The sequence below is a fragment of the Numenius arquata genome, chromosome 5, assembly GCF_964106895.1.
Source record: "Numenius arquata chromosome 5, bNumArq3.hap1.1, whole genome shotgun sequence".
NCBI lineage: Eukaryota > Metazoa > Chordata > Aves > Charadriiformes > Scolopacidae > Numenius > Numenius arquata.
The window spans coordinates 49394041-49422031 of NC_133580.1; the positions used below are offsets into that span (position 1 = coordinate 49394041).

Here is a 27991-nt window from a genome sequence, read left to right on the forward strand (position 1 = left end):
TCAGAAATATAAACTTTCTTCCTTAGACTAGTGGATTAATTCTCATTCCAGTAATACAGAGGGCAGAATTTTATTAATTTCAATTGTTCTGATTAGGAACAAGAAAAGAAGAATCAAAAGTGCATTCCAAAATCGTAATGAATCATACAATAGTTTGGGTCAGAAGGGACCTTTAAAGATCATCTGGTCCAACCCCTCTGCCATGGGCAGGGACATCTTTCACTACAGGTTGTTCAAAGCTCCATCCAACCTGACCTTGAAGAATTCCAGGGATGGGACATTCAACTTCAAAGTCTGAACTTTGAAATACCTAAAATACTCGAGGGGGGTGAAATATTCCATTTGCTTTGAGATTCTGTATTTATTTCAATGTATCATCTGGGGAATAATATAGCCTATAAAATCCATGTAGATTAGAGCAACAAATAGGGTATTTTTCTTTTATTCTTACTACTGTAATTGTATTTATTTATTTACTAATAACTGTGCTGTATAAAATAATTTGTGATCTCATTCAATGACCTCTGAAGTCCGTGAGCTTTTCCACTCACCATCATAAAATTATCGTCAGGCACAGGAGATTAGATGTGGTCATGACTTGTAGCCCAATAAACTGAAAACTGATCTACGTTCATGAACATGTTATATAATAGGCTGATATAAATCCAGTTGGGTTATTACGATTTATTTCTGAAGGGAAGAATCATGGCCACATTTAACATGCTAGATTAAAGGTTTACAAAAATAACCCATTATAATAATTCTTGTCTTTTCTTATAAGAAAATATATCAGAAGTGTAACAAAACCAGTTAAGTCGATATAATTCAAAAGTCAATTGAAGTCACAAGTCATCAGGACATTGAAACAAACCTATTGTGATATTCTGTATTCAGAAGAAAATATTTTTCTGCACCAGCTTTTCCTGTGCTATAGCATTTCTCTGCAGATACTTACTTAATAGTGAATTAATTTCATAATTTCATGACTTTTAAATACTTTCCTGATACCGATCACTCCAGCATCACTACAGATCTACTCTCTCCCCATTGCTCCTGGGGAGCTTCTTTTGGTAGTAAAGTGCAAACAGGTCTGAGCAGACATGATAGCTGAACATCTCCATGACACTTCACATTATTTTGTAAATCCCGTATTAATGTCAACTTGAACGATACTATTTTGCTTACAGAAATGTTCTCTCTGATATTTCAAAAGAAAAAGTTGTTCTGGTCTGCCATTCTCACAGCTATATTGAGATTTTGGTTTTATAAAAAATTGTTGAAATATCACAGAATCACAGAATGATATGGGGTTGCAAGGGACCTCTGGAGATCATCTAGTCCAACCCCCCTGCCAGAACAGGTCCACCTGGAGCAGGTTGCACAGGAATGTGTCCAATATGGATTTTGAATGTCTCCAGAGACGGAGACTCCACCACCTCCCTGGGCAGCCTGTTCCAGAGCTCTGCCACCCTCTTCCTCCTCATGTTTAGATGGAACTCCCTATGTTCAAGTTTGTGCCTGTTATGTCTTGTCCTATCACTGGGCACCACTGAAAAAAGACTGGCCCCATCCTCTTGACACCCACCCTTTAAGTATTTATAAGCATTGATCAGATCCCCCCTCAGCCTTCTCTTCTCCAGATTAAAAAGACCCAAGTCCCTCAGTCTTTCCTCATAAGAGAGATGTTCCAGTCCCCTAATCATCTTTGTAGCCCTTTGCTGTACCATCTCCGGCAGGTCCCTGTCCTTCTTGAACTGGGGAGCCCAGAACTGGACACAGTACTCCAGATGGGGCCTCACCAGGGCAGAATAGAGGGGAGAATGACCTCCCTCGACCTGCATGCCCCACTCCAGCAACATTTCTAGACTACTATATTAATATATGTTATTAATCTATGTTAGTTTTGCAAACATATTTTAGCTATATAAACAACCAAGCAACAAATAAGTCTCATCTATCCTGTGCACATTAGCAGAGTTCCTGTGGAAAAATTAAGATCTGATCATATAGTTGAGGACTGTACAATAACATACATGGATAAAAACACGGCAATTTCTAGCTGAGTTTATTTTCAAGTGTGCGGTTCTGCAATTTTGGCATTAAAAAAATAGAAGTTCAGTTGAAAGAAGATATATAATAATTATAATATATGATAATGCCTAATATTGGAGATTGCCCTTAGCATTGAAAATATTCAACATGTCAGCCAAGAAATCATGATAATTTTGAAGTCTGATTAATTTTGATTATATAAAGGTAAAATACAGTGCTTCATAAATATAAGTCATCCAGCTTTCTTTTTTTCTGGATAAAATTTGGAGTTATAAGGAATATTGGAAATAGCTTTCTGAGGCAAGTTTGTTCTTCTGCATGTTTTGCAATTTGTTTCTGATGTCAAAAATATGTTTTTGGAGAGTAGAATGATATTAGAAGTAGAGAATATTACTAGGTAAAGCTATTTGTTGTAATAAACTCCTCTAGAATACATCAGTGAAAATGAATGCTGCTATAGGCAGTCATTCTGCTACCTTCATTTTTTTAAAAAAATGCACTCTTACCCAAAGTTTCTACTCTTTAGCTGTGTTAGGTGATTGATTGACATTCTTATCTCGATTTAGAAAGTTATCTACAAAGTGAAATTTCGTCCTTGGGTGTAAAAATATCTGTAAATGTGTGCACACAGTTGTGCAGTTAAGGCATTTTTCTTTTAAAAAAAAGTCTATCTCTGTCTAAAAAGAAGCCCATGAACTATTAATTTTCTAAACACAGTTCCTTTTGTTTTTCATGAGCATGTGATATTAGTAAAAGAGGCTCACAAGAAACGTTTATAAGTACCTCACTTGATGTGGTCATGGATTTGAGGTTGTCCGCTCTCTGTCTTGTCCATGCACATCAGGGCTACAACCATCCGTGGGTGTAACATGATGGCCAGAACAACCATCCTGCTGTAGTATTGTTGCTTTTGCCTAATTTTCCTGCATCATGGGGAAGCTTTCAAAATCACTTGGCATTGGCCATTGCTTACCTCTAAGTAACACCACCTTAGAGTTACTGAATTTGGAAGTACACAAATTTATAACATGATTTAAAATATTAAATTATTGAATTAATTAAATGTTAAAGTAGTGAAACTTGAAATTATTAAATATAATTTCAAAACCCTGCATAGAAATTATTTTGTTCTCTCCATTGCCCTCCTGGAGGCAACACTTCCTGATCCCGGAGAACAAGCTATTAACATATAAATATTTCAGCAGAGAGGAGCTCACTTGATGTATTTAGAGGCTTGTTCTGCATCATTACAGAGTGCTTTGCAACACTGACTTGTTAAACACTTTACTGTGGCCAACCTTAGTCAACCCATCTGTGTTATATGAAGTTCTTCTGAAGGTCAAACCACAAAGATAGTTTCAGGACTGAGGCCAAAATGAGTTTACGCTTTCTAGATACCCTTTTGCTCTTTCTCCTAAGTGGGTCACTAAATGGCTCTGTGTGTGTTCAGAAGTTGTGCCCTCACAAAGTATAATTCTGATATCCATATGATATTTAATCTGTGAAAATAACCCTTTCTGATCTTTTAGGAATGAGTCTCATGTATATGAACAAAACAAAAGGCTGTATTGCATGTTGTTGAGATGGATTATTAAGGAAAAATATTTTCTGTAAATTGTGCTTGTTGGCCATTAGGCTAGTACTCTCTTATTTAATCTCCCCTGCATCTTGTCTTTGATGTGGGACTGTATTTGACCTGTATTCTGCATAAATATTTTAATGTATGTGTATCCTTTAAATGGACAACGGTATTTTAACCAGCTAGTATACACAATTCGTTATTGCCAATTTGTGCCACTGTTTGTCTTGGAGAAAGCCCTTTTTTAATTCTTGTGTGGTTTTCCTCTTTCTTCTCCTCACTCCCCGCAGCTTTTAATAACAGTTGTAAAAAAAAACAAACCCAAAAAACAACAAAAAAAACCAACAAAAAAAACCTACAAGAAAATAACCCCAGAAGAAAAAAATAACCTTTTCTTCTGGGTGAAATAGCCTGTTGTTATGCATCTAGGTATTAATTAATTGCAAGAATACCCTCTGTTTAGCATCACAAGGGTATTTTCCTAACCCATGCTGTGATCATAACTTTTCTATTAAAATGGGCTTTTTAACACTGGTTTTCAAGACTGAGGAACAGAATGGGCGTGCGGCATGACATATTTGCAAGACATACTTAAAGGCAAGCTGTGTTCTGCATTCTTTCAGAAATTAAATCTTAAGTGGGGTGCATCCCTTCACACTCCCAGAAATGCTGGTCATTAACGTAGGAGATCACGTCTCCATGCACTCCTTAAATGGGGGAACAGTAACCGAATATATTTATAATTTGCTGGGTATTTCCTCAGAGCTCATGAAACTCTAGAAGATTCTTCCAGAAACAGTAGTGCGGTACAAATAGTGGAGTACAGCATAGTTTCACAGGTTGGATCTTTACACTTCTCTCCCACATAAAAGACCATTAGAAAAATGAAGTTTTCATTCCTGTGATCAAGATAAAGGAAAAAAAAAAAAAGACTGTTCACTTTATACTAGAGAGGTAATATGCATCATGTCACTACTTTAAGATGAGATACTTCCTACCCATTTCACACTTTAGAAATAATTACTTAACACAGTGCAGCCCATTTTATTCACAGTAACTTTTTCTCAGTAATTTACTTAGTAGTTTTGAAGTGAAAAGCATCATACATTGTGGAAAGCCGCAGAGCTTCTCCTGCTGGGCTTTAGTTTATTTTTTAAAATTTCTTTAGGCATTTGATCGTCATAGAGTTGACTCACCCTTAACGCTAATTGCCATACTAAAGAAAATGTCACTAAAATATAGTCTATTAGAAACAGAACTGGTCTGGGAATTGGAAGCAGAGTCTTGTTCCCATAGACTATGGATTCAGTTGCTATCTTGCTAGTGTACATCATGACCATGTGTACCGTGCAGAATCTCCACAGTTGTTCCTGTTTTATTGAAATAATTGAGTTTTATAGGAAACAGTTATTCAATTTTAATTTTGTCGACAATGACAATGAAATTATTTGGTATGGCATGTAAAAATAGAGTAATGCATAGGAAGTGTGGAATGCTACATCGTTATTACGAACAAAATTGCTGTTGAAGTAACTACAGAGCCCAATTAGTGAATTTTTAAAATAACACTATTTAAAATCATTGATATCCTTATATATTAAAAATAGGTTTGATTTGGAACATCAACATTATTTAGGAGGGAAAGAAGGAAATGAGATGTAGAGGTCAGTTGGCACTTTTACCACTTGCAATTAGTTTCTATATGCATCTGTCATTAAAAGGTATTCTAAACAGCTGCAGATGTCTGTGGATAACTTTTAATAGTGCATGATTTGTACCAAGACTTGCAAACTACCACCCTTTTCTCGGTACAAACCATGAACTATTCCCCAGTAAAAAAATCTCCTGTGGTGAATAACTCAGTACAACTTCAGATTGGTAGTTCACCTCCAAAGCCAATGCTAATTGGTAAAGTAAGGCATATCCAGGATAATTTAAGAATTTCAATTCCACAGACTTTCAATCCCTTGGAAAATATACACATTTGTCTCATTGGATGGATTTTCAAAAGCATCTAAATAACTTAGCAGGATATAAATAACTTTGGAGCTGATAAACCAAATCCAAGCACATTTTAATGTTCGTTGGACAGCTAGTCTTCTTTTGGCACCTTTGAAATCTCATTCAGTTTCATTTATGAGCATCAGAATGAAGGTGGTGCCAATTAGCAGCTGTTTCAAAGTTATTTCAGGTTTTGCACTGGAACCAAAGTGCAAGGTTTCAGTCTGCTGTGATCTCATTCAACATTCTTCAAAATTTTTTGCACTTCATTTCCTATGAGAAGTCTTTGTGGCAATCTACCAAAAGAACTCTCTTGCCTTTAACCCCTTTTGCAATAGTTTGGGGATTTTAGTTGTTCCAGAAGATTAAGGTGTATCAAAGAAATTTGAAAGATAGGATTAACTTTATCTTTTTTATTTAAAAATGCTAGGCAGAGGGTAAACTGTGCAGTGGTTTTGCGTGTTGCATATTCATATGCTTTCTTCCATTTCCATTAACTGTGAGACGGGCTCCAATGGCACTTACCTTAACAGTTTCAATGCTATCTTTATCAATGTAGCAGAGTTAACTTGTCATATTACACATTCATGGTAATAACTCTTTTTGGAGGCTTTTATGTGAATGTGCAGAGCTATTCATTCAATTACCCTATGGACCAGACAGGGATGATCAAATTAATTACTGTCTCATGAATATAGAAGATAAAGGGCCAAATCCAATTAAAGACCTCAGAGTCTATGAGCTTGGAATTTCAAGAATACCATTTCAAGTGATTTTTTTTTTTACCACAGGGGTAGCGGGACCTGGGCTATGCATTGTGACAATTGAAAAAAATGAAGTCACCCCAATCCAGGAGATTAACAGTGCTGAGTACAGTCTGAGCCCCCATGCCTTCTGGATCTCAAAAACAAGTTACGGCTGGAAGGAGAAGGCTTTCTGCATCTTATGCTCTATCCTGAAGACATATATTGATAGGTGTTTTTAAAAAAAAAGACTGAATTTCTAAATCACATAGAGGTTGGGTGTCACACCAGGAAATCACCCTGGGTATCACCCAGGAATGACCTTGGTCTGATTCCCTGTTGTGGGAATTCACAAATCCTTATTTCCCTTATAGTTCTGGACTGGGCGTATATTTTTATCTATCACACTGAAACTGAGCTGTGATGCAGCTTGGAATGAAAGGGTCAGAGGGACCCCAGGCATCAGAGCCGACCCCAGCATATCCCACCTGAGGAGTCCCGGCAAGGTTTCAGGGGTAGTTTTGCATTTCTTTGTCCTTTTGAATCCACCAGTCTTGCATTCCTGCCTTCAGGGGGGAGAAGGAGGAGTCTCTTCCCTTCCCTGCTCCCATTTCATCCATTTAATCAAGTCTGTTTGATGATTCCAAAAATATGGCTTATATTCAGTGGAAATTTGGAATGTCCATGAAAAGTGAGTGTTCCAATCATTCAATGGAAATAATGGTAAAACTCCTATGGACTTGAGAGGGAGCACAGAGAGGCTTTGTAAATGAACGTTATCATTTCAATAAGGGGCTTTATGCATTTAGTTTTATTCCAAGAACAGAACAAAAGACAAAAAAACAATTTGATATCTACAAGGAGAAATAAGGACTCTAATCAGTTTCTAGATTTAAGACATTATTTTATGCCTAATTTGTTTTTAATAGCATTTACAAATGTTTTTTTGTTTGTTTTTTTCTGTAAAAAGACTGTTGATGAAAATGGCACAGTTATTTTCAATAAGCTTTTGCTTCAGATATCCCACATGGACATAGTTTGTGCTGGCTTTTACACTAGTGCCCTGTAATTGTGTTTCATTTCCTCTGATTAAACTGACAAGTAATTTGAATGGATATCACTTAGCACATTGATCTGAGGTGGTGACAGGAATAGACCGTGGCTTTGCTCTGTAAAAATAGAAGGAGCTGGTCCTTTTCTTTTGCATTCTCTGGAAAGTCTGGTTGGAGTTTAAATAGTTCTTGTATTTTTATTTTGTTTTGTTTTATTTAATCACTAATGCCTCATGGTTGTGGTGTCCTACAAAGGAACACGTGGACACAAAGAAGCTAGTACTCAAAGTGAACGATTAATTACTGTAATGAGGATTGAGTAATTTTTTTTCCCTAGGCTTTCCTCTATTTCCATTCATTCAAAACAGTAGCTAACGTTACAGTATGTGTCCAATTAAACCTCACGCACATTGTTTTCTTGCAGGTGGGATTTTCACTGTAGATGTGCCAGGCTGAAAAGCCTTGCTGCCAGACACACATAACTGCCCTCAGAAAGCTTGACACATGCACTAACCTGATGTTGTATAGACTGCACAGTACACTGCCAAGTAGCGTGTCAGAGCTGGAAAGCAGCAGTGGTTCACTAGCTGCAAGAAACATCAACTGAAATAATTTCAAATATTGTTTCAGGGTAGACTGTAACTGGAAGTTGTCAGAAAAGGGTGGAGAATAAAGAGAAAATAAAAATAAACCAAACACACACACCTCCTCCCCCCCAATCTGGGTGGTCTGGAGGGAACTAGCAAGATAAGGAAAAAGAAAGTAGCAACAAATTTGAAAAAGCATTTAATTGTCTGTTATAGCTACAGATTTTGAGTTAGCGTTGACTTTCAGCTTGTATATGTTGATGAACACATTTTTGGTAGGAAATAAACAAGGCCTCATTTCTTTGTTGATCATCCAAGAAATATAAACATGATGAAATTAAAAAGAAGAAAATGCAGATCTAACACTTGATACACATTTCATAAAGAAATGTATTAGATGTTGACCAATGCAATCAATCCTATTTTTTAGTGATATTTGATAATCAAAGTACTGTAAACACAGTCAAGACAACTCCATGCCTCCTACAGATAGGTGAGGTTTGGGGGTTTTGAACTCTAAGACTACATAGTAGCTGCCTTTATGCCATTAACAATTCTGCATCTAAATAGAATGATATAGTTAGAACTTCAGTATGTTCATTAGAAATGTACACTTAATACCTGTAAACATTGCAAACTCTTTGATGTACTTCCAACAGTAAAAAAAAAAAAAATGCACAAAGGTCCACACTATAGAAGCCAACATTTTAGTCAAATATTACTGTCAAATGGAGCCTTTTCCTTAAATGCATAACAAACAAAAAAGTATTTGCTTTCAACTAAATGTTATGTGGTTCTCCTACTCCTCCAAGAGGGAGACCTGAAAAATGCTAAAAGGTTGATTTCAAGGGATGCTGAGACGTTTCAGGAAGTCCTGCATTTAATTCAGTGAATAACACTCGTCCTTGTGACTCGTCTTGTAACCTTTAATCTAAAAGCAGCTATGAAGAGATTGGCTACAAGTGTTTTCTAGTGAATGAGACATAAAACCAAGGCCAGTGGTCATACCAGACATCAATATCTCTTCCATTGAGAGCTCTAACAAGTATTTCCACTAATCTGTAACAGAGATGTAACAAAGGTTTACTCAATAATTTTTCTGAGTTTAGATGTATGCGCTATTGTTTGTTACATGTTGTAAAACATCCTGAATTTCTCTACCAGTCCTCTTTTCTTAGTTGGCTGCTATTACTTCAACTTTTTAACAGAAAAAAAGGTGATAGAAAATATGATTGAATAGCTATTTCATTACTTAGTAACATTAATTATTATGCTTATAATTATAGAATAGACTTTTCTCAAGAGCTTGTATTAAGGAGGGTAAATTTTAACACTTTTTGTTTACGTGGTCCTTCCCTATAGGCCTGCATATCTGAAGGGAAAGAAAAAACGTGCACTATCTCATTTTCCTCTAGTTATTTTAGATTAAGAGAAGCCGTCCAGAAGTGATTTAAAAGCAGATTGGAATGTACAGCTGGAAAGCAGTCGGTGGTTAAATGAGAAGTTTGTAGTGGACCCTTTGCAAATGGATGTCTGTGAAGGAAATTAGAATAATTTCAAATTCTGGAGTAAACATTTCTGACCTTCTAAATGGAAGCATCTGCAAGATTTCATTTAACTGATGAGTGGGGAGATTCTCAGCTGGTGTAAATTAATGTGGCTTCAGTGAAGCTGATAGTTTTATAACAGTTTACACCCTCCACATTTCTGCCTTCCAAAATTCTATTTTTTATATGCATTTAAGTGTAACCACATCAATTTTATGTACTAACATCTTCTGAATAGAAATACGCAGTTCATTCTATGAAAACCCTGATGTTTTCCTCTTTCAGTCCTCTGAATAAGCATCGTAAAGGAAAAGATGCTCTTTAACTAAAAGAAAAATTCTACAGATCAATATTGTAATACAATATTGTTACAAAGAGAAAGGAATGAGGGGAAGCTTCAGAGACATCAGTTCTCAAGGATAGTAGGACAGAAACCTGGATCAGAAGTACACTTGCATGCTAAGACTGTCATGCTTTGACCCCAGCCAGCAACTAAGCATGACAGCCACTTGCTCACTTTTCCCCTGGTGGGATGGGGGAGAGAACTGGAAGAGTAAAAGCAAGAAAACACATGTGTTGAGATAAAGACAGTTAAATAGGTAGAGCAAAAGCTGTGTAAAAAGCAAAATAAACCAAGGTATTCGTTCCCTGCTTCCAATCAGCAGGCAGGTGTTCAACCATCTCCAGGAAAGCAGGGCTCCATCACACGTAATGGTTACTTAGGAAGACAAACGCCATGACTCCCAGTGTCCCCTCCTTCTTCCTCCAGCTTTATATATTGTGCATGGCATCATATGGTGTGGAATATCCCTTTAGTCGGCTGGGGTCAGCTGTCCCGGCTGTGTTCCTTCCCAACTTCTTATGCACCCCCAGCCTATTCAGTGGTGGGCTGGTGTGAGGAGCAGAAAAGGCTTTGACTCTGTGTAAGCACCGCTCAGCAATAACTAAAACATCCCTGTGTTATCAACACTGTTTCCAGCATAAATCCAAAACATAGCCCCAAACTAGCCACTATGAAGAAAATGAAATATAATCCAGCCAAAACCAGCACATACTCATGTTACCTGCATTTGCAGTGATACAGATAACATTATACACAAATTGGAGAGATTTATTGAGGACATCAGAAAACATGTCTTAGGTTATCAATCTTGGCTTCTCCAACTGATTTCCTTGTTTTCCCTTATTATTGGAAAACTTGAGTTCCAAATTAGGGTAATGTTGGCATATGTCTTTATCTGAGAAAGCTCAGTTTACAGAAATCCAGCCATAACTGGGTTTTTTTGTTGTTTTCTTCATTAGGCCATGACGTTTCTGTGGCCAGCAACTGTCTGTCTCTTGCAATCGCACCTATAATTACAAAGATAAGAAACGGTTTTTACACAGCATTGTCCTAAGGGCATTGGTAGTGGTGACCAAAGTATTAAAGTGTTATGTGTATGTGTTTGTATTTTAAGGGTTTTGAGGCTTGAAAATGAGCATGGAGAAACAAGCAAAATTGTCACGAGCCAATGCCAAACCTAAAATTTATGAAGGGTATTTCTTTTAGACAGTGGGAAGAAAGTGAGTTATTTACAAGACCTCAAAATATCGCAACCTGGAAGTACAGGAATGTCTTTTGGGAAGCTTGTAAAAAAGTTGCCTATATGATGCTTTTAAATTCTCTGAAAGAAAATGATCCAAAACACACATAATTTGTCCAAGGTGCAGTCTCTAGCCTGATCCTTAGGAGGGCTGGACAATCTTTGCAGTTATTAAGAAAGGGTTTTATCTCATGTAACTTAGTTATTTAAGAATTAATCACCTAGTACTGCAAGACCCTCTCCATTATCAATGGAGAGAAGCAACCCCATGTGGTAATATGTATCCCATATTAAAATAAATGTGTAAGACAGATGGGATGATCTAAAAATACCTATCACTATATATTGAATATAGAAGGAGCTAAAATAACTAGATTTTATTCAGTATTTCTAGATCATAAAATTAAATGAGATGCTCTTACCCTGAAAACTATCACTACTTTGTTGAATGGCAGTGTGTGCTACATTATGATCTGAATTTAATTAAATGACACAGCTCTTAAATCATCGCAGGATATTCTTGCCTTGGGGAAGAACTTCTAATAGATGCATGGCTTTCTGCTCCCTTCCAATAAAAAAAGAATCAATGCATGTGTTTTACCTAACGAAAATCAATGAGATCTCTATGTTACACTTGCTTTGTAACTTAGGAAGGTCTCACCAGTTGCCTTTTCTGCATTTTTCATGTCTCAGTATGCTGTAAAATCTAGTCTTGGCTAGTAGCTAGTAGAGAAGGACTGTATCCTCACCACAGTGATCTTGGCAACTCTAGTTCAAAAATACATAGAAATACAGAAATATTGAATGTATATCTACACATGAAAAAAAGACCACCAAAACCAACAAATTGCTGCCTTCATTCTCAAGAATGAAGAAATTCTCCATTTTAAGCAACCTCTAATATCATTATAAATATAGGTTCTTCAGGCAGTTCTTTTTTAAGGTAGCTTACATGCTATACGTGATTATGGGTAAAAATCAATCAATAGTAGCAGCTGCCACTTGGGAAGTAGTAAGATCAAGTCCTAATCCTATCTTGTCTTTCAACTGAAACTGGTGTCATTGATAAAGTTTCTGAAAATCCTTTGTTATTGCCAGAAGACAAGAAGTAGTTACAACAGTTAATTATGCAAAACAAAAAAAAAAGCAATAGCCACAACTAGCCAAATCAAAATATTCCCCTACACATGAGTTCTCCCTCTTGTGAGAAGATAAAAGAGGAAACCACACATGGCTGATATTGAACTCATCACTTAATTCACCAATTAACCACCTGAAGGCATTCAGATACTGTGGTGACATGGGCCGCATAAAAACATACATAAAACAGAAAAGAGAGTCTTCTTCAACCATTTATATATTCAGTTTTCATAATCTCTTTATTTCACTACATACTTAGTTTTAATTGTCTACAGATCTAGATAAAACTTGCTTGGATGCAGGCCAAGGACAAGAATTGTGCACCTGAGGTATTGATATCATGTCCAGCTCATGGTTCATTTATATTTTATTGACTTTATTTACTATGTAGGATTGAAAGGATGTGGCTTACACAGTTTTCTACATAGTTGTGATTATTTATGCTACACTGGAACTAATTACACTCACTGTGACCTGGTAACAATTTTGTAAGGTAATTAAAAACTGCTGAAAGCAGTTGTTTTGTTTTAGGGGAACTGTGTCTGAAGCACACATTTGTGTGCATATTATTTAGTGAATGGCATTCTAGAACTGAGTAGTATTGTGGAAGAACTGTGAAGAAAGCCTGTAATTCAGTGTTTTATTGCAATGTGGCAAGATAATATACATAGTGGAATCTTTATGGCTTGTTCTTTCTCTATGGTGATTGAACCTTTCTTCTTTGCAACTGAATAAAGAAAGGCCAAAAGACCAGAGTAGAAAAAGAATATCTAAGCAACCTTTTTCCCTCCCATTTATGCAAAATTATCTTTTTTTTATTATTATTTCTCAAGAAAAAATGAATGATTAAGAGGGAAAGGAAACAAATTTTCATTCCACATGAGGTGATTCTGTAGCAAAACTGAAGATGGAAAACAGGTGATTGCAGAACCTCTAATCTAGTTACTTTGAATAAATTCTAAAATACAAAATCATCTACAGGAATAAACATAAAGAATGGATGGAATCACTAAGCTGAGTAGAACAGTAATTCACATTCACACCATGTTCCCAAGAGCTTTTTTCACCATTCCATTTTAAAAATTGTATTACTTATTTATTCCAAAATGTCGTCTTCAGCTGATCCATAGAGGAACCACACATATTTTCTAAAATATGTTTTCCTGTCCCATCTCCTTAGCTAATAGCTAGAATTTTCAACTTCCAGTGAAATTTAGTCTCTACTCAATTCTTCTAGGATATAGAGGTTAGCCTTTTCCTGACCCCAAATTAGTCTTCTTAACCTATCGGAAGGAGACTATATATTGGTATGTTTAAACCTAGCTTTCTGCTTAAAAGCACTGAGGCAGCTTATGTATGTTGTTCAAAATGTTTTTCCTCTTAGTACGAAGCTTCTCTTCATTGCTTTTAAAAGGGTTATTGAACATGAGCATAGTCTTTAAAGAGTGATGTTGTTCAACATTTAAAATAAAATATTAGGACAGATATATTTTGGAGCAGCAATTTACACCTTAATAAAACATTGTGATATTGAAGTTCTGAATAAACTGTAAATAATGGAACCATCTACCTAGGGGATGATGAAAATATAAAAGTATATCAAGGTTTGGTAGCTTTTGGATCAATAGATAATCTTTCTACCTGTCTCCTGGAGGCTAAATTACCCAATTAATGGCAGTCAGGATGTCTTCTACAAGCAACACGTAATATGTTAGAAGACTGAGCTCTCACAGGTATTTTGGCTTATATCTAAAGCAGTAGAGGAAACAGGGAATGTGTGAAACAGTGGTCCCAAAACTTGGTACACAATTTTAGGCTATTGTTATTATTGGTAAATTGAAACACTGTGCTTATAAATTACGCAATTTAAAGAAGGACAATAGCACTCTCTAGCATCTCTCATTTAGTTGTCATACACACTGGTTCTTTTGCTGTGACGTTATATTGTAGATCTGCAGTTGCTGCACCTTTTGTGTATTTCTTGGCACTCCATCCCCTTCTTTAATAGGTTATTATTGTCAGCCAGGTTCAGCTGTCATTAATTATAATCTTTTTTAAATAATATGTTCAAAAACATGGGTTTACATCACACAGAACTGTAAGTAATCCTATGTTTTCAATACAAGGACATTCATTATCATAATTTCTAAGCCCTCTATAATAATAATTTTTGTAGTAGCAGTTTTTACATGTTATGAAATTTATGGTCTATGATTTCCATATTGGTAGTATTTGGAATTATTCAAAACTCACAACACAGTTCCAGTCTGGAGCATCTTCTTCCAAGGCTGACTGTGTATCATCCAAAATGTGCTATGGCTCTAGGCTGATTGGCCTGACCGTTTGTGACTTGATTTTGTGATATTGTCTAGGGTTAGAGAAAAGTGTTCTGTTAAGTACCTCATGCTGATCGGAAGAATCCTGTAATAAGCAAATTATGGGATATAAATGTCCTTAATAGTTGTAGAAAATATTTTGGGAGATTTTTATTTTACTCCAACAGTATAAACTGTGAACAGCTCATGAAAAGAAGAAAAGAAGGGAGAGAAAAAGGTCTTTTTTTCAAGGGAGAAAACAGAGCTATATCTTAGCAGTGATCATTCTAGCAAATGCTGAAATTTCTTACCATCCTTAAGTGTTTTTTGTTATTATTTCCCGTCCTAACTAAATGAAGTTGAAGTTGAACTAAGTGCTTACCTGATAATTACACAGTTTTATCTGTGAAACTTTTTAGACTTTGCTTAATATAAGGAAGGCAAAGACTGTGTTCCGTATTTGTTTTATTGTTCAAGTAATATTGTTGACAGTGATCGCAACTGTAGATATTTTCTAGAGTAAAAGGACAGTACCAAGATTTCTTCCACTAACTGGACATGAATATGTTGAAAAACTAGTTAACTTCTCATGACAGGTGGCAAATCTGTCTTAAAAATTCTTGAAAAATACAGTCAGGGAGCTGGATCTTATGTTGAGCTTACCTGGGAGGAAGACTGCAGACTTGGGGTAGAAGTACAATGGAAGACCCATTCCTGACCTGGGGGACTCCATAGACAGCACAGCCCTTGGTCAGGAGCCCACGGAAATTAGCTCATCCTGATGAACTGAGAATAAATCAAATAGTCAGGGAAAAGCTCTAAAGAAATTAGGATGGGAGTAACCCATATTGAGAGAACTATTTGAAAATATCCTGGCTAAAACCAGTATGAAAATGCCATTAACGGACATTAGAAATCAGAGACCTAATTAATATATTTTCCTGTACCAAAGTTTTCCTTATTACACCGTGAATAGATAGGAACTCTGAATACCAATATTTTGGCATTCAAGGAATTCTGTGCATTTCTCCTCCTTCTCTTTTTAAGCCAATGCCAGCAGCAATTTTTACTTCCTTTTTATCCCATCTCCAAAGTATCTTTCTTTCCTTTGCAGAAAAAGATTAACAGAGACATGCTATAAGGCTCAATACCAAGCTTTGTTTTTTTCAGGAACACAGGAAACCACTAAATTCCTTTACAACCCTTCTAGGAATGAAGGGCAAAAATTTATCACAGAGCAGCATTAATATAAGAGTATTTAAGGATTTAAATAAATAAACTTTAATAAACTTATATTTTCAGCACAGAGCAGATGGTATTTGACAGACCTGCCTGTAGCTATGTAACATCACATGCCATGCTATTTATTTTTCAATAATGTGATTTACTAAACAAATTTCTCCTTCTTTGAAATTATACAGTGAAGAAGGGGTTTTATATCCAGATTAAAAGGCAGTAGCCATTTTATAACAGGTGAAGGACACTCAAAATTCACAGATGAGGAAAAATTGTGGAGAACATGAGAAGTGTCTCTACGAATTCATCCATATTCATGTGTTAATAAAATATTGCCATTGAGAGAGCTCAACTGGATCTCTGTCCACTTGGTTTGGTAGCTTGTTTTCCAGCACAGACTGGTTCATGCCATTTAGCATCTCAGACAGTGTGCAGTCACGATTAGGGCAGTTGCACAGAGCAGCGAGTTTTTCAGTAAGCAATACAGATGAGCTTTTTCTCTGTTTTGGAGGGAGAAGGGGCTATCCAGATGGATATTGACAGTTTGGGTTGTGTGGCCTAAGGGTCACAGAAGGCTTCCCAGTTGTCTTGTGCTTTACAATGGGATGTACCTTACAGGCCACTGTTTATGAAATTTAAAACCGGAGTAAAAAAAGTTACAGGATAAATTTGAACAGAGCCTTAGGAGGGTTTAGATGTAGGCTACCCTGGGCCTACTCTCAGTAATAGTTTCCTCCTATGAACAATACAAAACACCCAGGTTAGGAACCTAAACTACGAACTTTTAAGTCTATCTCAAAATTTCTACTTTTTTCCAATGATGATTTAGGGAATGTCAGGAGCCTCTGCTCCTAAACAGTACAATTTATCACATGCCTAATTTATTGAGTGCCACTGTATCCTGTAGCTAACTACACTGAAAAAAGTCCCAAATTCCTATTTGAGACAATTTCCTGACCCGCTAAATGCTTGCCAAGCATTAAGTGCTTGACCTTGCATGTCAGTGGTGAACACAAAATACATCTGCCCTGCATGAGATCAATGAATAAGAGTTGTTAACTAGTTGTTTTGCTTGAGAGCTGTAAAATACTATCCCAGTGTAGCCTTAAGTGTCATGGTGTTTGCTTTTTGGTTATTCACATTGTGTTAATAGTCACTAAAATATGCGCAGTTCAGCAAATTATTCCCTGATTTTATGGGGGGAAAAAAAGGTTATCTTTGCCTCAGCAAAAAATGCCTTAAAACATTTTGTGTGGTTATCTATCTTCCTAAGCCAATGCATTAAAGCTTAAACAATGAGAAGGAAGAGAAGAATTTAAACAATATTACAGAAATTGAATTATTTGTCTGGGAAAATAAAGCATCCCAGAACGCTAATGTCACCAAGGGTACTTGGTTCAGCTAGTACACAGCACACAGCTGGAGTAATTGAAAATTTTCTTAGAATATAGCTTTGTAGTCTAAGAGACTAGGAACCTGTCTGAGACTAGTTCATCTCGCAGTCCCCGTTGTACCATTTCAACAGTTAGGAAAGGCTTGCTGTAGCAAACATCTGCCCAGGTCTGCCTCATTTTTATTGTGGAATTTCAGCTTGAAAAACTATAGATTATGTGCACATATGACAGCTGCTGTCCTGGGCCAAATACCAGGGCATCTAAAACTAAAAGCATGTGCTGAAATTGCTTAGGCCAAAGGGGAAGCTGGGGATCAGAAGAACTCAGTCAAAGGATGAACACAAGAAAAGTGAGATAAAAATATCAGCGGGTTACACAGATGCCTGCTCTTGTGCCATACAAATATTTTCTCTTTTCTGGTGTCAATTTATATGAGTAACTCCAGAATTCATACTGAATTATTCTTAAAAACCTAAGAGGTAAATTTATGTTTTATATTAAATTCTGGTGGCACTTGATATTTTTGTATTTGAATTTCTAAATAAAAAAAAAGGAGATGGGTTTTACAGATTTCTAAATGATGATAGATGCATTGGCCTTGTATCATAATTAGAATTACAGACAATAATAGAAAGCAGGCGTTGCCTTGAATGAATGCTTAAAACAGAAGACTGGAACACAGGCCATTTGCCAATGTGGCCATGTGGAGCTGATAACAGTGTTGTACATTTGAGAGATCATTATTGAAAGGGTATGTTTAATCCCCATCTCACCCCAAAAGTGACTTCTCAATAGTTCCCAGAAATGTATGCTATTAGGCTCAGCTGGAAATAGAAAATCACTCTTAATCGTATGCAAGAAACAATTCTAAATAAGAGTATTTGAAAACAGCATTGGGAAGGAAAGAGTACTGCTGGAAAGAATGGAAGATCATTTTGATTCTTGAGGAAAAGCTATCAAACAGAGTTCAATGTGGTAAGAGATGTGACAAATTTTTAGAGAAAGAGTTTTAAGAGAAAAGTGATACAGCTGACAAAGTCACTTAGTGCTTTTTGTGCCATTGAACCTAAAAAATATTTTTTTCCATTCATTATGAGCCACAAGAAGCTTTTTCCCCCTTTTTAATCTTCATGAGAATTTTTGCTTTGAGGCTTCCTGCAGGAAAGTGTTTTAAGTAGAAGTCTTCTTTATACTGCACCTAATGTCTGCCAATATGATTCCTGTTACAGGCATAGGGACCGTTTTCCTTCTGTCCTCAAGCTGTGTTGCTGCTTATTATCGTGTTTAACATTCCCAGTGCCTGGCAGGGTGGAGATTAGAAACTCTTAATATTCGTTTTATAGTGAAAGGTCTTGCCAGATTTTTGGAGCATGGGCTATAATATATGCACATAATTTATTGGCGGAAAAGTTCTGAACTCTACAGTGAGTCACCTTAATCTTTCTTATCATTTTAGGGTTGTTTTAAAATAATCTGCTATACCCCCCACATGAACTTGTTAAAAACATTACACTTGAAATAACAACTTGATGGAAGCAAACAAAAAGAGATGCATAGATTTCCTTTGATAAATCTGTACTATTTTTTAAAAAGTGCATATTTTCTGGAGTGTTTTTCTCTAACTCCAGAATTTCATTTTTAACAGACTGGAAGGAAGGAGAAGGGGGACCCACTCAACATTGCTATTGACAAGATGACCAAGAAAACACGAGACCTTCGAAGACAGGTAATCTATGGTTTTTATAAAGCTTCTTGATTTTCTAAGTAAGTCATTGCTTTGGTGTTGGCACCTGTAGAGGTATAAAAAATTTGTGTCCTTACTTAGACATGGCACTACATTGCACTTGAAATTAAGCAAAGGACTAGTATTTCCTGAGCCAAAAAAAAAAGAGACTAAACTATATTCCAAGTGTAACCCCCAATGGTCTTAATATGTAGGGGGGTAGGCAGATTGGTCAGATCTTCGCTGTCTTTGCATCCCAGCAGCCCCAGTCACAAACACTGGCATATGTGCTTATTTGTATTTTTTTGAATACTCTCGTTGAAATATCAGGAATGATGAGCAGAATATCAAAAAGTTTGTATGAACAGAATCTTTTCAAAGAAAACTTCCAATGTAACATATTAAATAAAGATCTAATGAAGATACGGAGAAGTCTAATAAATAACAGCTTGCCCAGAAAAGTGGTAGATGCCCCATCCCTGGAAATCTTCAAGTTCAGGTTGGATGGGGCTCTGAAAAACCTGATCTAGTTGAAGATGTCCCTGCTTATTGCAGGAGGGGTTCGACTAGATGACCATTAAAGGTCCTTTTCACCCATACCTTTCTATGATTCTATGAATAACCGCAAAGCATAGTTTAAACCATAAAGGTTGACTTTCTTATATTATGTTTATCAAGTGTTTGCTAATAAGACTGAAAGATTTGTTCAAAAAGCTTGAGATGGAAAAGAATAGAAGGGAGACTGGCAAACAAAAGGAAGAAACCCTCCAGAGGTTTCTCTGTAGATTTTTAAAGTTAAAGCAGGAGGGATTGACTCTTTTTCTCTTTTTTTTTTTTTTTTTTCTTTTGAGATTATTCCAATTCTGGTTTTTTCTGTAAAAATAATAAACATAAAAAAAGACTGCCTGGCCAATCAAAGGTCAAACCAAAATCCACATATATGCAACACCAAGTAAGGACTTAACATTTCTTCAGATACCCATTTGCAACATGATAGTTTCAGAAAGAGTGGCCACTACAGGCATTTTGAAATCAGTCCTTTCTGCTGCTAAAATTCAGCTCATTTATTCTTTCTTTAACTCTCAGCTAATGTGTTTGAGGATCATATTCTCAGACCTTATTTCTCAAAACAATAAAAATATTGCAATGAACTTAGAGACAATATGAATCATTGAGTCTTCTGTATAAAGCCTAGCATCACATCTGTTGCTCGGCTAATGGCAGAAGAAAGATCTCCGCTGTTCTGACCTCCAAATTTGTGGGATCCTAGGTTCTGCAGTGGAGCTTGTACCATGTGTTGCCTCCCACCTCTGTTCCTACTGCTTCAAGGAAGTAGCAGACTAACACATCAGTTGCTGTTCTCTGTGAGGCTCTCAGCAGTTGCCTGCTTTTAGAGATGAATTACTCATCTCTAAAGACAAATTTACTCAGAAACGTGACATAAAAATGGCACCTTTCTTAATAAACTGTCTGCTTCTCATGTATTTTCAGCCCCACGGGTGTTGAATTCAATCTCAGAAAGGTTGGAACTCGGTATGTGGGTAAAGTGAAGCACATATATAAATATTTTCCTGCTTGGAGATGAAGCTTTTAATATAGTTTCTGATATTTATGAAAGTTAATCATGTAGGTATAATGTTTATTAAATTTTAGCAGTTGCTAGTAAACTAATCAAGATTAGATTATAATTGTGCTAGGTTTTGCACAAGCATAGAGGAAGATGGAGTCTCTGCTTTCAGCAATGTGTATTTTGACTATAAATCATTATGGTTTAGAACGATAATCAATGTTTTGCTTCATCGCATGTATAATCAACAGTATACATGTATGTACCTACCCAGACCTGTCTATACACCACCTGCTAAATTTCAAGCTATGTTGATGTCACTGAGGGCTTAGTTTAATGGCTGGGGAAAGCGCCTTGAAGATTAAGAAATGAACCACCGTTGAGATTGCAGTGTTATACTCTTTCAGTCCTTCTATTCTGAGCTAAATCATGGGAGAGACAAACAACTTTAAATACCATAATGCCTTTTGTTTTTAATGAATCCCTTTTAAAGCAGCCTTGCTTGTTAGATTTATGAAGCTTAACATAGTGCCATAAAACTGGACAATCTACAAAATATGTTTTGGTAATGAAGAAGGTATATATACATTTCATCTGGTAGTCAGGCTCCCTTGCAAGGCTTCAGTAGTCAACCATCTAAGACTGATTTTTCTTTCTCTCCCCAGGTTACTTAGTTGCTTATTTCTGAGATCTTATTTGATTATCTACATAACACAGAGACGTGAAACGATTGTCATTGGAATACATGGTGCTAAAATTCCTTCTCACAATTTACAGTCATGTCAATATTTCCTATTATGATGGAATTACATCTTTTATACTCATCGTTTAAACTCTCCTGGGCATTGGAAACTATTATGGAGATCCAATTATACATCTTAATATAAACTGCCAGTAAGAACATCAACCTAAGTCAGACTGAACAAGTTCTTGGAAGCAGAGAAGTCTCACCAGCTTACTGCTATGGACTTACTGCATTTCTTACTTTAGTTTGAACAATTTAGAAAAAGCACAGAGTTCTGTGTTTGGTAAGAAGTTGTGCCAATTGGCAGTATTTGTGGTCTTTTTCCTCCCCCCCAGTACACAAATCTGTTGTAAATAAGAAAAAAAAAAACAAAAACAAAACACCCAACCCAAAACCTAAAAGCTAAAGAAAAGCATTTTCAACTGTGTGGTACAGCAAGCTAGACCAGCAGCAGTCGATGCCAGTTATTTTGTTTGTTTTACCTCCACAGGAAAAAAAATACTAACCCTATATTTTCAACAGTACTGTTAATCATAAAGCAGCACGCACCCAGTATTTCAAGCATTGCAACTCTGTGGTGACATTGAAATAAAGATAAGCAGGAAGGACACACCAAAGAGTTTGGCTAACGCACAAACTGGATGCCTAGCGAGGACCAACATGGTCTATAGATCATTTGGAGTTCTATGAGCAAGGCACCAGCTGTTCTGCTGTCACCACCACTGGTGTCCCACCTGTTAGTGCTGCTGCCTCCTGCCCTGCTGCCACCATCTCTTTACCTCGTGTCCTGTTCCAGTTGATCAGCTGAGCTAGTTCAGTCTGTATTAGCCAGTTGGTTTCCCTGCAAGGTACAATAACCAAAACCATTAGTTTTCTCTTAAAGAGCAGATATCTGTACTGCTATTAATTTTAACAGAGCAGCCTGTCTGCAGTATTCTGTTAAGTAGATCGAAATAAAATAATTTTTCATTTTTGTCCATTCAAGCCAGACTAATACTTCGTATGCCTCCAAGTGGGAGGAATTGTAAAGAAATAGGAAAACTTTTTACTAGCAATTTTCAATTTATACTGGAAATAATGCTTTCATAGAATCATAGAACATATAGTTCTTAGGGACAATTCATCCGCCTCCTGCAGACTTAGGTTTATGTCACGACTAAAGCTAGTTAGAAATACTTTATGGAATAAATACTTAACAGAAAAATTGCCACTTTCTTTAAAATTGAAAAACATCAGAAATTGTCCAGAAATTTAATTTTGAAAATAAAATTTAAAAAAGCCTGACTGTTGAAAAGTCACCTTTGGGTTTTTTTCAGTAGCTTCAAATTTTCATTTTGAAAGTTAGTAGTTTATTTTAGCTTTGCATCACAAATATAAATATATAGATATAATTAAATATTGAAAATTAAAAATATATTTTTAGAATTGTCAATAATGTTTTCTGTTAATTTAAGGTATTTTGATTATTTTGAAATTTCCAGGATTTCATTCCAAAGTAGAATGATGCAAAAATTAAAAAGTACTATGGTTTTCTTAAAGTAAGATTTCTTTAAGGTTTAACTCCTTGCAGTGTTAGGTAACAATAATTCATTATAAAATATATTAGTATGAAATGTAAAGTGAAAAGTCCTGGAATAACTACATTACCTGTTGCATTTTGAGAAATACTTTGAACGTTTAGACTGATATCCCGGACTTTTGTTTTAATGGAGTGGATGTCTCATAGAAATTTATGTTATTGTTAGATATCTAATTCTATGTGTGCAGTATTAAAAGTTATTTTTTGCCATCTGATTATTGTTTAGTGATTTTACTGTATTTTTGGGTGCAATCCAGTTCAACCTGTTGGGCAGGTACCACAAAAAGCAAAATAACATCAGCATCCTATTCGCAGCTACATACACTTAGTAGCTAGAGTGGTGATTCTGAATATGGAAAGCTGTTGTCATTTCTGGATTCGAAATACCTATGCTTATTCTCATGGCTTGATGAATTCTTCACATGAGACTCTGATGTAAAACATTCTGATTTAGCATTTCTTTTTATTAAAAATGTCCGCTTCTCAGATTGTGTTTTCTAGACGGCATCCTACAAATGTCTGAGGAATGCATATTGTGTAGATATAGGGATGAAAAACAAAATTCTGAACAGCTGAATTAATGAAGTCTTGCTTTCCATAACTTTATACTGTCTGTACGGCACTTCCTACAGCAATAATCTCAGTTCCTCCCTTATGGTCTCTGATTTTCATATTTCTTCTCATTTTCTCACATCTATCCTTCTCATCTCTCCTGCTACCTCTTCTGCTGTAGCTCACTTGTTACTCCAGGCTGGCCGGCGAAATGCAGGAAGATGTGAGGCTGGTTTTGGCACCTACTCTGCCAAATGGCCAGCTGGTACATGCATGGTGGTTGGCCAGCTGCTACCTATGTTGGTACACTGGCCAGCCAGCTACAGACTTGACATTACAAATTTCCCTCCATAGGACTCTAATTTGGGTCACCGTTCTCCCACCCAGGCAATTTTTCATCAAACTTCAGCTATTTAGCATCCTGAAGACCTTTTATGTCTGTCAGATGGTAAAATTGGCCAACAGATTCAAATGCATTTGAAAAAATGAACAGTTATTGTAATAGGCCTCATTCCCTCAGAAAACCAGTCTAGAAACAAAAGCTTTTATGATCAAGTCTATGGTCCTGTTCTGGTTTTCTCCGTTATCTGCAACAACACTCCAACTGTTCAAAGGTATATTTAATTTTAGGTCCCCCTACTGTACTACTTTGCTAGTAATATGGGCATTGTATAACTATAGCATGTTATTATCCATAAATAAACCCTTCAATATGTAGCTTGTTTTCCCATTGATTTTCCAAGAATGGGTTTCACATTGTGGCTGTGGTTTGTCCTTAAAAATTTGGTTATTTACTTTCAGCTACTTTATAGGCTGAAACCTGAAACATAGGCACTTCCACAATTTCTGTATTGTTATTAATGAGTTATCTCCCACTTTCTTATGAATATTGATGGAGGTTAAGATAGTGATTGCTTCTTCCCAGTGTCTGCTTTTTCCCAAAGGCCACCACTAGCACTCTAGGAACAGTGACACACTTGTTGATACTCAGGATTAGGTTTAGCCATTTAGGCATAAGCTAATATTAATAATGACTGTGCTATGGTGTCTTTCTACCAGCCGTACACCCAGACTTGTTCATACTTTACAGCAGCCTAAATTAAAAAAAAAAAAAAAAAGTAAAAAAATCCAAATAATGTTTTCCCTTTCTATACCTCTAATTAATTCTTTAGGTATCATGTAGTTAGCACATCCTTCAGATGACCCTTATGTATTTTTGGTTGGTCATTTACGTTATCCATGTGTTAAGTTGTGCTCTCACAAATACTTTGTAAGACACTTGGCGTACTACAGACACTATCAGCCATATTCTCCAGCATACCCACCTTCAATTGCTACAATGATTATATACCTTACCTTTTAGTCCTCTATAATACTGTTTCAATAGCTATATTAGACTTCAAATCCAACTTCTAAAAGATTAAAGGTAGATGGAAAAAGTACCTCCTGTCATTTATTCATGCAAATTTGGTAAAACAAAGATCTTGGAGAGAAATTCTTGATTATACTCAGTTTTTACTTACCTCATAGGTCTCTGAAAGTGCTCATTATTCAGTGTGCTTTCTTAATATGGATTACAACAGTTTGAATTAGATAACAGGCTTCATAATATTCTTAGGCTTATTTGTCATATTTTTTTTTCCCAGCTCTTGAGAAGCAGCATATCACCATTTGCTCTTTACGTCAGTCACTTCCACTTAGACTAAGTTGTATTGCTACTGTTTATGAATGCTATTTGAGGTTAAAGAACTGTTTAGCACTTTAAAACCTGCCAAAAATTGACGTAGATTCTAAAGAGACTCTCAGAATAAAAACCATGAATATTAGCTCATACAATTAGACTAAAGGGACACCTTAAACTGAAAAAACATGTTCTGTTGGAACAGATTTTATCACAGATAACCCATACAATGCAAATTATATTATGGATAGACATATAATATTTTTAGTCTGAGGACTTAAATCTCTTTCTTCAAGTATATGCATAGCTTGTGTTTCTACATGATGTAAACACTTTGAAAAAAAAACACAGGACCCCCTCCAAAAGAGGAAATTTTGTCATCATCATAATTTTTCAGCCAATCCACTGTCTCATATATGGACCAGATGACTTGTCAAATGCTGTAGGCAGGGCTAGTGGCACCTAGAAATTAAATCTTGCTGTCCTGAATTATGATTTACTGACTTAAATTTTTTTTATCCTTTCTCCCTTCTAAAATGCTCTGCGAAGACAAGCAAGATTTATTGTCCAGTTTTCAGAAAAACAGTCCAAAACACAGAAAAGGTGAAGCTGCCTCAATTTAGGTATTCTGTGTTGTACCAGCTTAAAGAAGTACACAGCATTTGTACATTAAGTTATAAACCCAAGGGAAGCATGAGTGATCAGAAAGCAAAAGAAAACAAAAACTAAGATCTTCAGAAGAAAACAGTGAACCCAATTCTAATCAAACTTAATAGATATTAGATAACCAATTCCTTTTGGCTTCTTTGAGAAGCTGAACAACGTAACCAAAGAAAAAAAAACTCATATTGAGACAGTGGGGGGAAGAGAAAAAAGAGAACCCCAAGAATTCACACCAGCTGATTTCAAGTATGGAAGTGACAAAATAAGGAAGCTAGTTTTCTTTCAGTCTCCTATACAGTCAATAGAGAGTTTACTTTCAGAGGGTGATTGGGGTTTCAAGTTCATATTTTGCAAAAACTCATCATATACAGGAAGTCATGAACAAACTGCTTCCTAATATAGGCATCCAAAAGATAGGAGCCTAAAGGTAGGCTTATGTGGCTAATCCTTTTACGTTCAAGCTGCAGAGCCGGTCAACGTCAACACTGCAGCAATATGTGTGTTTCTTGGAGGGCTGGGGAAGCAAGCTCTGCCTCTCATTACCATAAAAGTAGGTTCTGATGTGCCCTCTGTTGCAGACAAAAGGGCACTGGTTAAGGTTATAAATCCTGAAGGTGGCTTTTTCTAATTCAGGATCTGTATAATTTAAGGAGGGGTAAAAACACAGAGAGAGAGGGTCATGGACCTTACCTAGCTCACATAACACTGTGAGAATTTGTAAGAGAGTTGATACAGCGTTTTGAAGATGCAAAACTTCATGCAAGCGTTAAGTAGTAGCAGAATATCCAAGAAGGTTGTAACTTCAAAATTTACTCTTGCATGAATGCTTACTAAAGATTTATTTTGTGAAGGCAAGGGTGAAGAAAGGTCATACTTAAATAGATGATCCACAGGAGTCTTGCTAAGGTTGTGCTATATTACCAAAGATGAGGTATTGGTTGTTCCCAGGGGAAAGCACAGTGTCATTGGCTATATTGTTTCATTCTGTTGCATGAAAATATTTCTTGACAAGATGTTGGCTTTTTTTTAAAGGGAGCCAGCCATAAGTCAATCTATGTTTTTGAACCTAAGGTCACATGCAGTATCAGCCCTTGCTCATTAGAAACTCATCACCTTTACCTTGTTGCTTAATAGGTTATGTTTTCACCTGCAGGGCCTCTAGTGCTCTTGATTATGGAAATCTGGAAGATGGTTTTCTGCAAGCAGTCTATGAAATGCTAATACAGATTTATTTCTTGCCAGCACTACTTGTTTATTTCTTGTATTCAATCAATACGGTTGAGACGCATTGCATGTACATCTACTTCTTTACTTGGTTTCTCTAGAAGCTTGTACAAAAATATTAGACAGGAGTCTTGTATAATACAGGATTGTAAAGCAGAGATAGTAATGCTCCCCTTGATAAAGTCCTCTGCTCTTTGAGCTTCCACTGAATTCATAGCTACTCCTAAAGCAACAGAAATAGGCAAACTCTGGATTTCACCAGCTTGGACTGAAAGAACTGTAAGCCCCTTGCATGCAGTTCATTTCTGCATCCACTTTTTGTCTGCTCCCATTTGACAGACTAACTGGTGTATTTACTTCAGGAAAGCACTTGTAGAAAAATGTCTAAAAATCTGATCTCAAATGTTAGAGGCAATGAACTGTTATTTAAATTGCACTTAATCGTGGTTTTGACTTGAACTTATTTGAATGCACGTGTCTTTGCCTCCCTCAAAATGCGTTTCTTCTAGATGTTTATCACTGTTACATTGAGGTTTTTATGGTGCTCTGAAGTGCTTCAGAGGAAATGGAGAGTGTTTTAACACTGCTGATTTACTCTTCAGGTCTGCAGTAATTTCCTTACTGCCTAATTATAAGGCTCAGTTTAATTTAGTCTACACATAATGTTTACTGATGCACATATGGTGCCATATTTCTGGAAACTATACCCATATCAGGTAGTTTTGTGTAAGACTACAGTGTGTAGCATTTTTGTCAAATGAAGGAAATTTTGACCTGCAACATAATAGTAATATCAGAAGGGGCAGGCGAGGAAGGAGGGGTGGAGGGGTGTCGAGGGGGTGTCACCCTCTATGTTAAGGAATGGATAGAGTGTGAGGAGATGTCCCCAGAGCCCTCCCTGGGGTCAGATGAAGAGATAGTTGAGAGCTTGTGGGTGAGAATTAAGGGGCAGGCCAATATGAGGGACACTGTGGTGAGTGTTTATTACAGGCTACCTGCTCAGGATGGGGAAGTTGGTGAAGCCTTTT

At 36.4% G+C, this 27991-nt stretch overlaps 1 protein-coding gene across 5 annotated transcripts in view; it reads left to right on the plus strand.

Moving 5' to 3' along the window:
* The window catches only part of CTNNA2 (catenin alpha 2), a 456927-nt gene that overhangs the window by 315737 nt on the left and 113199 nt on the right, over window positions 1-27991 (plus strand). For 4 of the 5 annotated variants that reach the window (XM_074148276.1, XM_074148277.1, XM_074148273.1 and 1 more), the window contains exon 7: window positions 18875-18955. In XM_074148276.1, coding sequence (XP_074004377.1) covers window positions 18875-18955 — 81 coding nt within the window. Of the gene's footprint in view, window positions 1-13858; window positions 13879-18874; window positions 18956-27991 lie in introns of all 5 variants that reach the window. The other variant, XM_074148275.1, reaches the window with a different exon arrangement.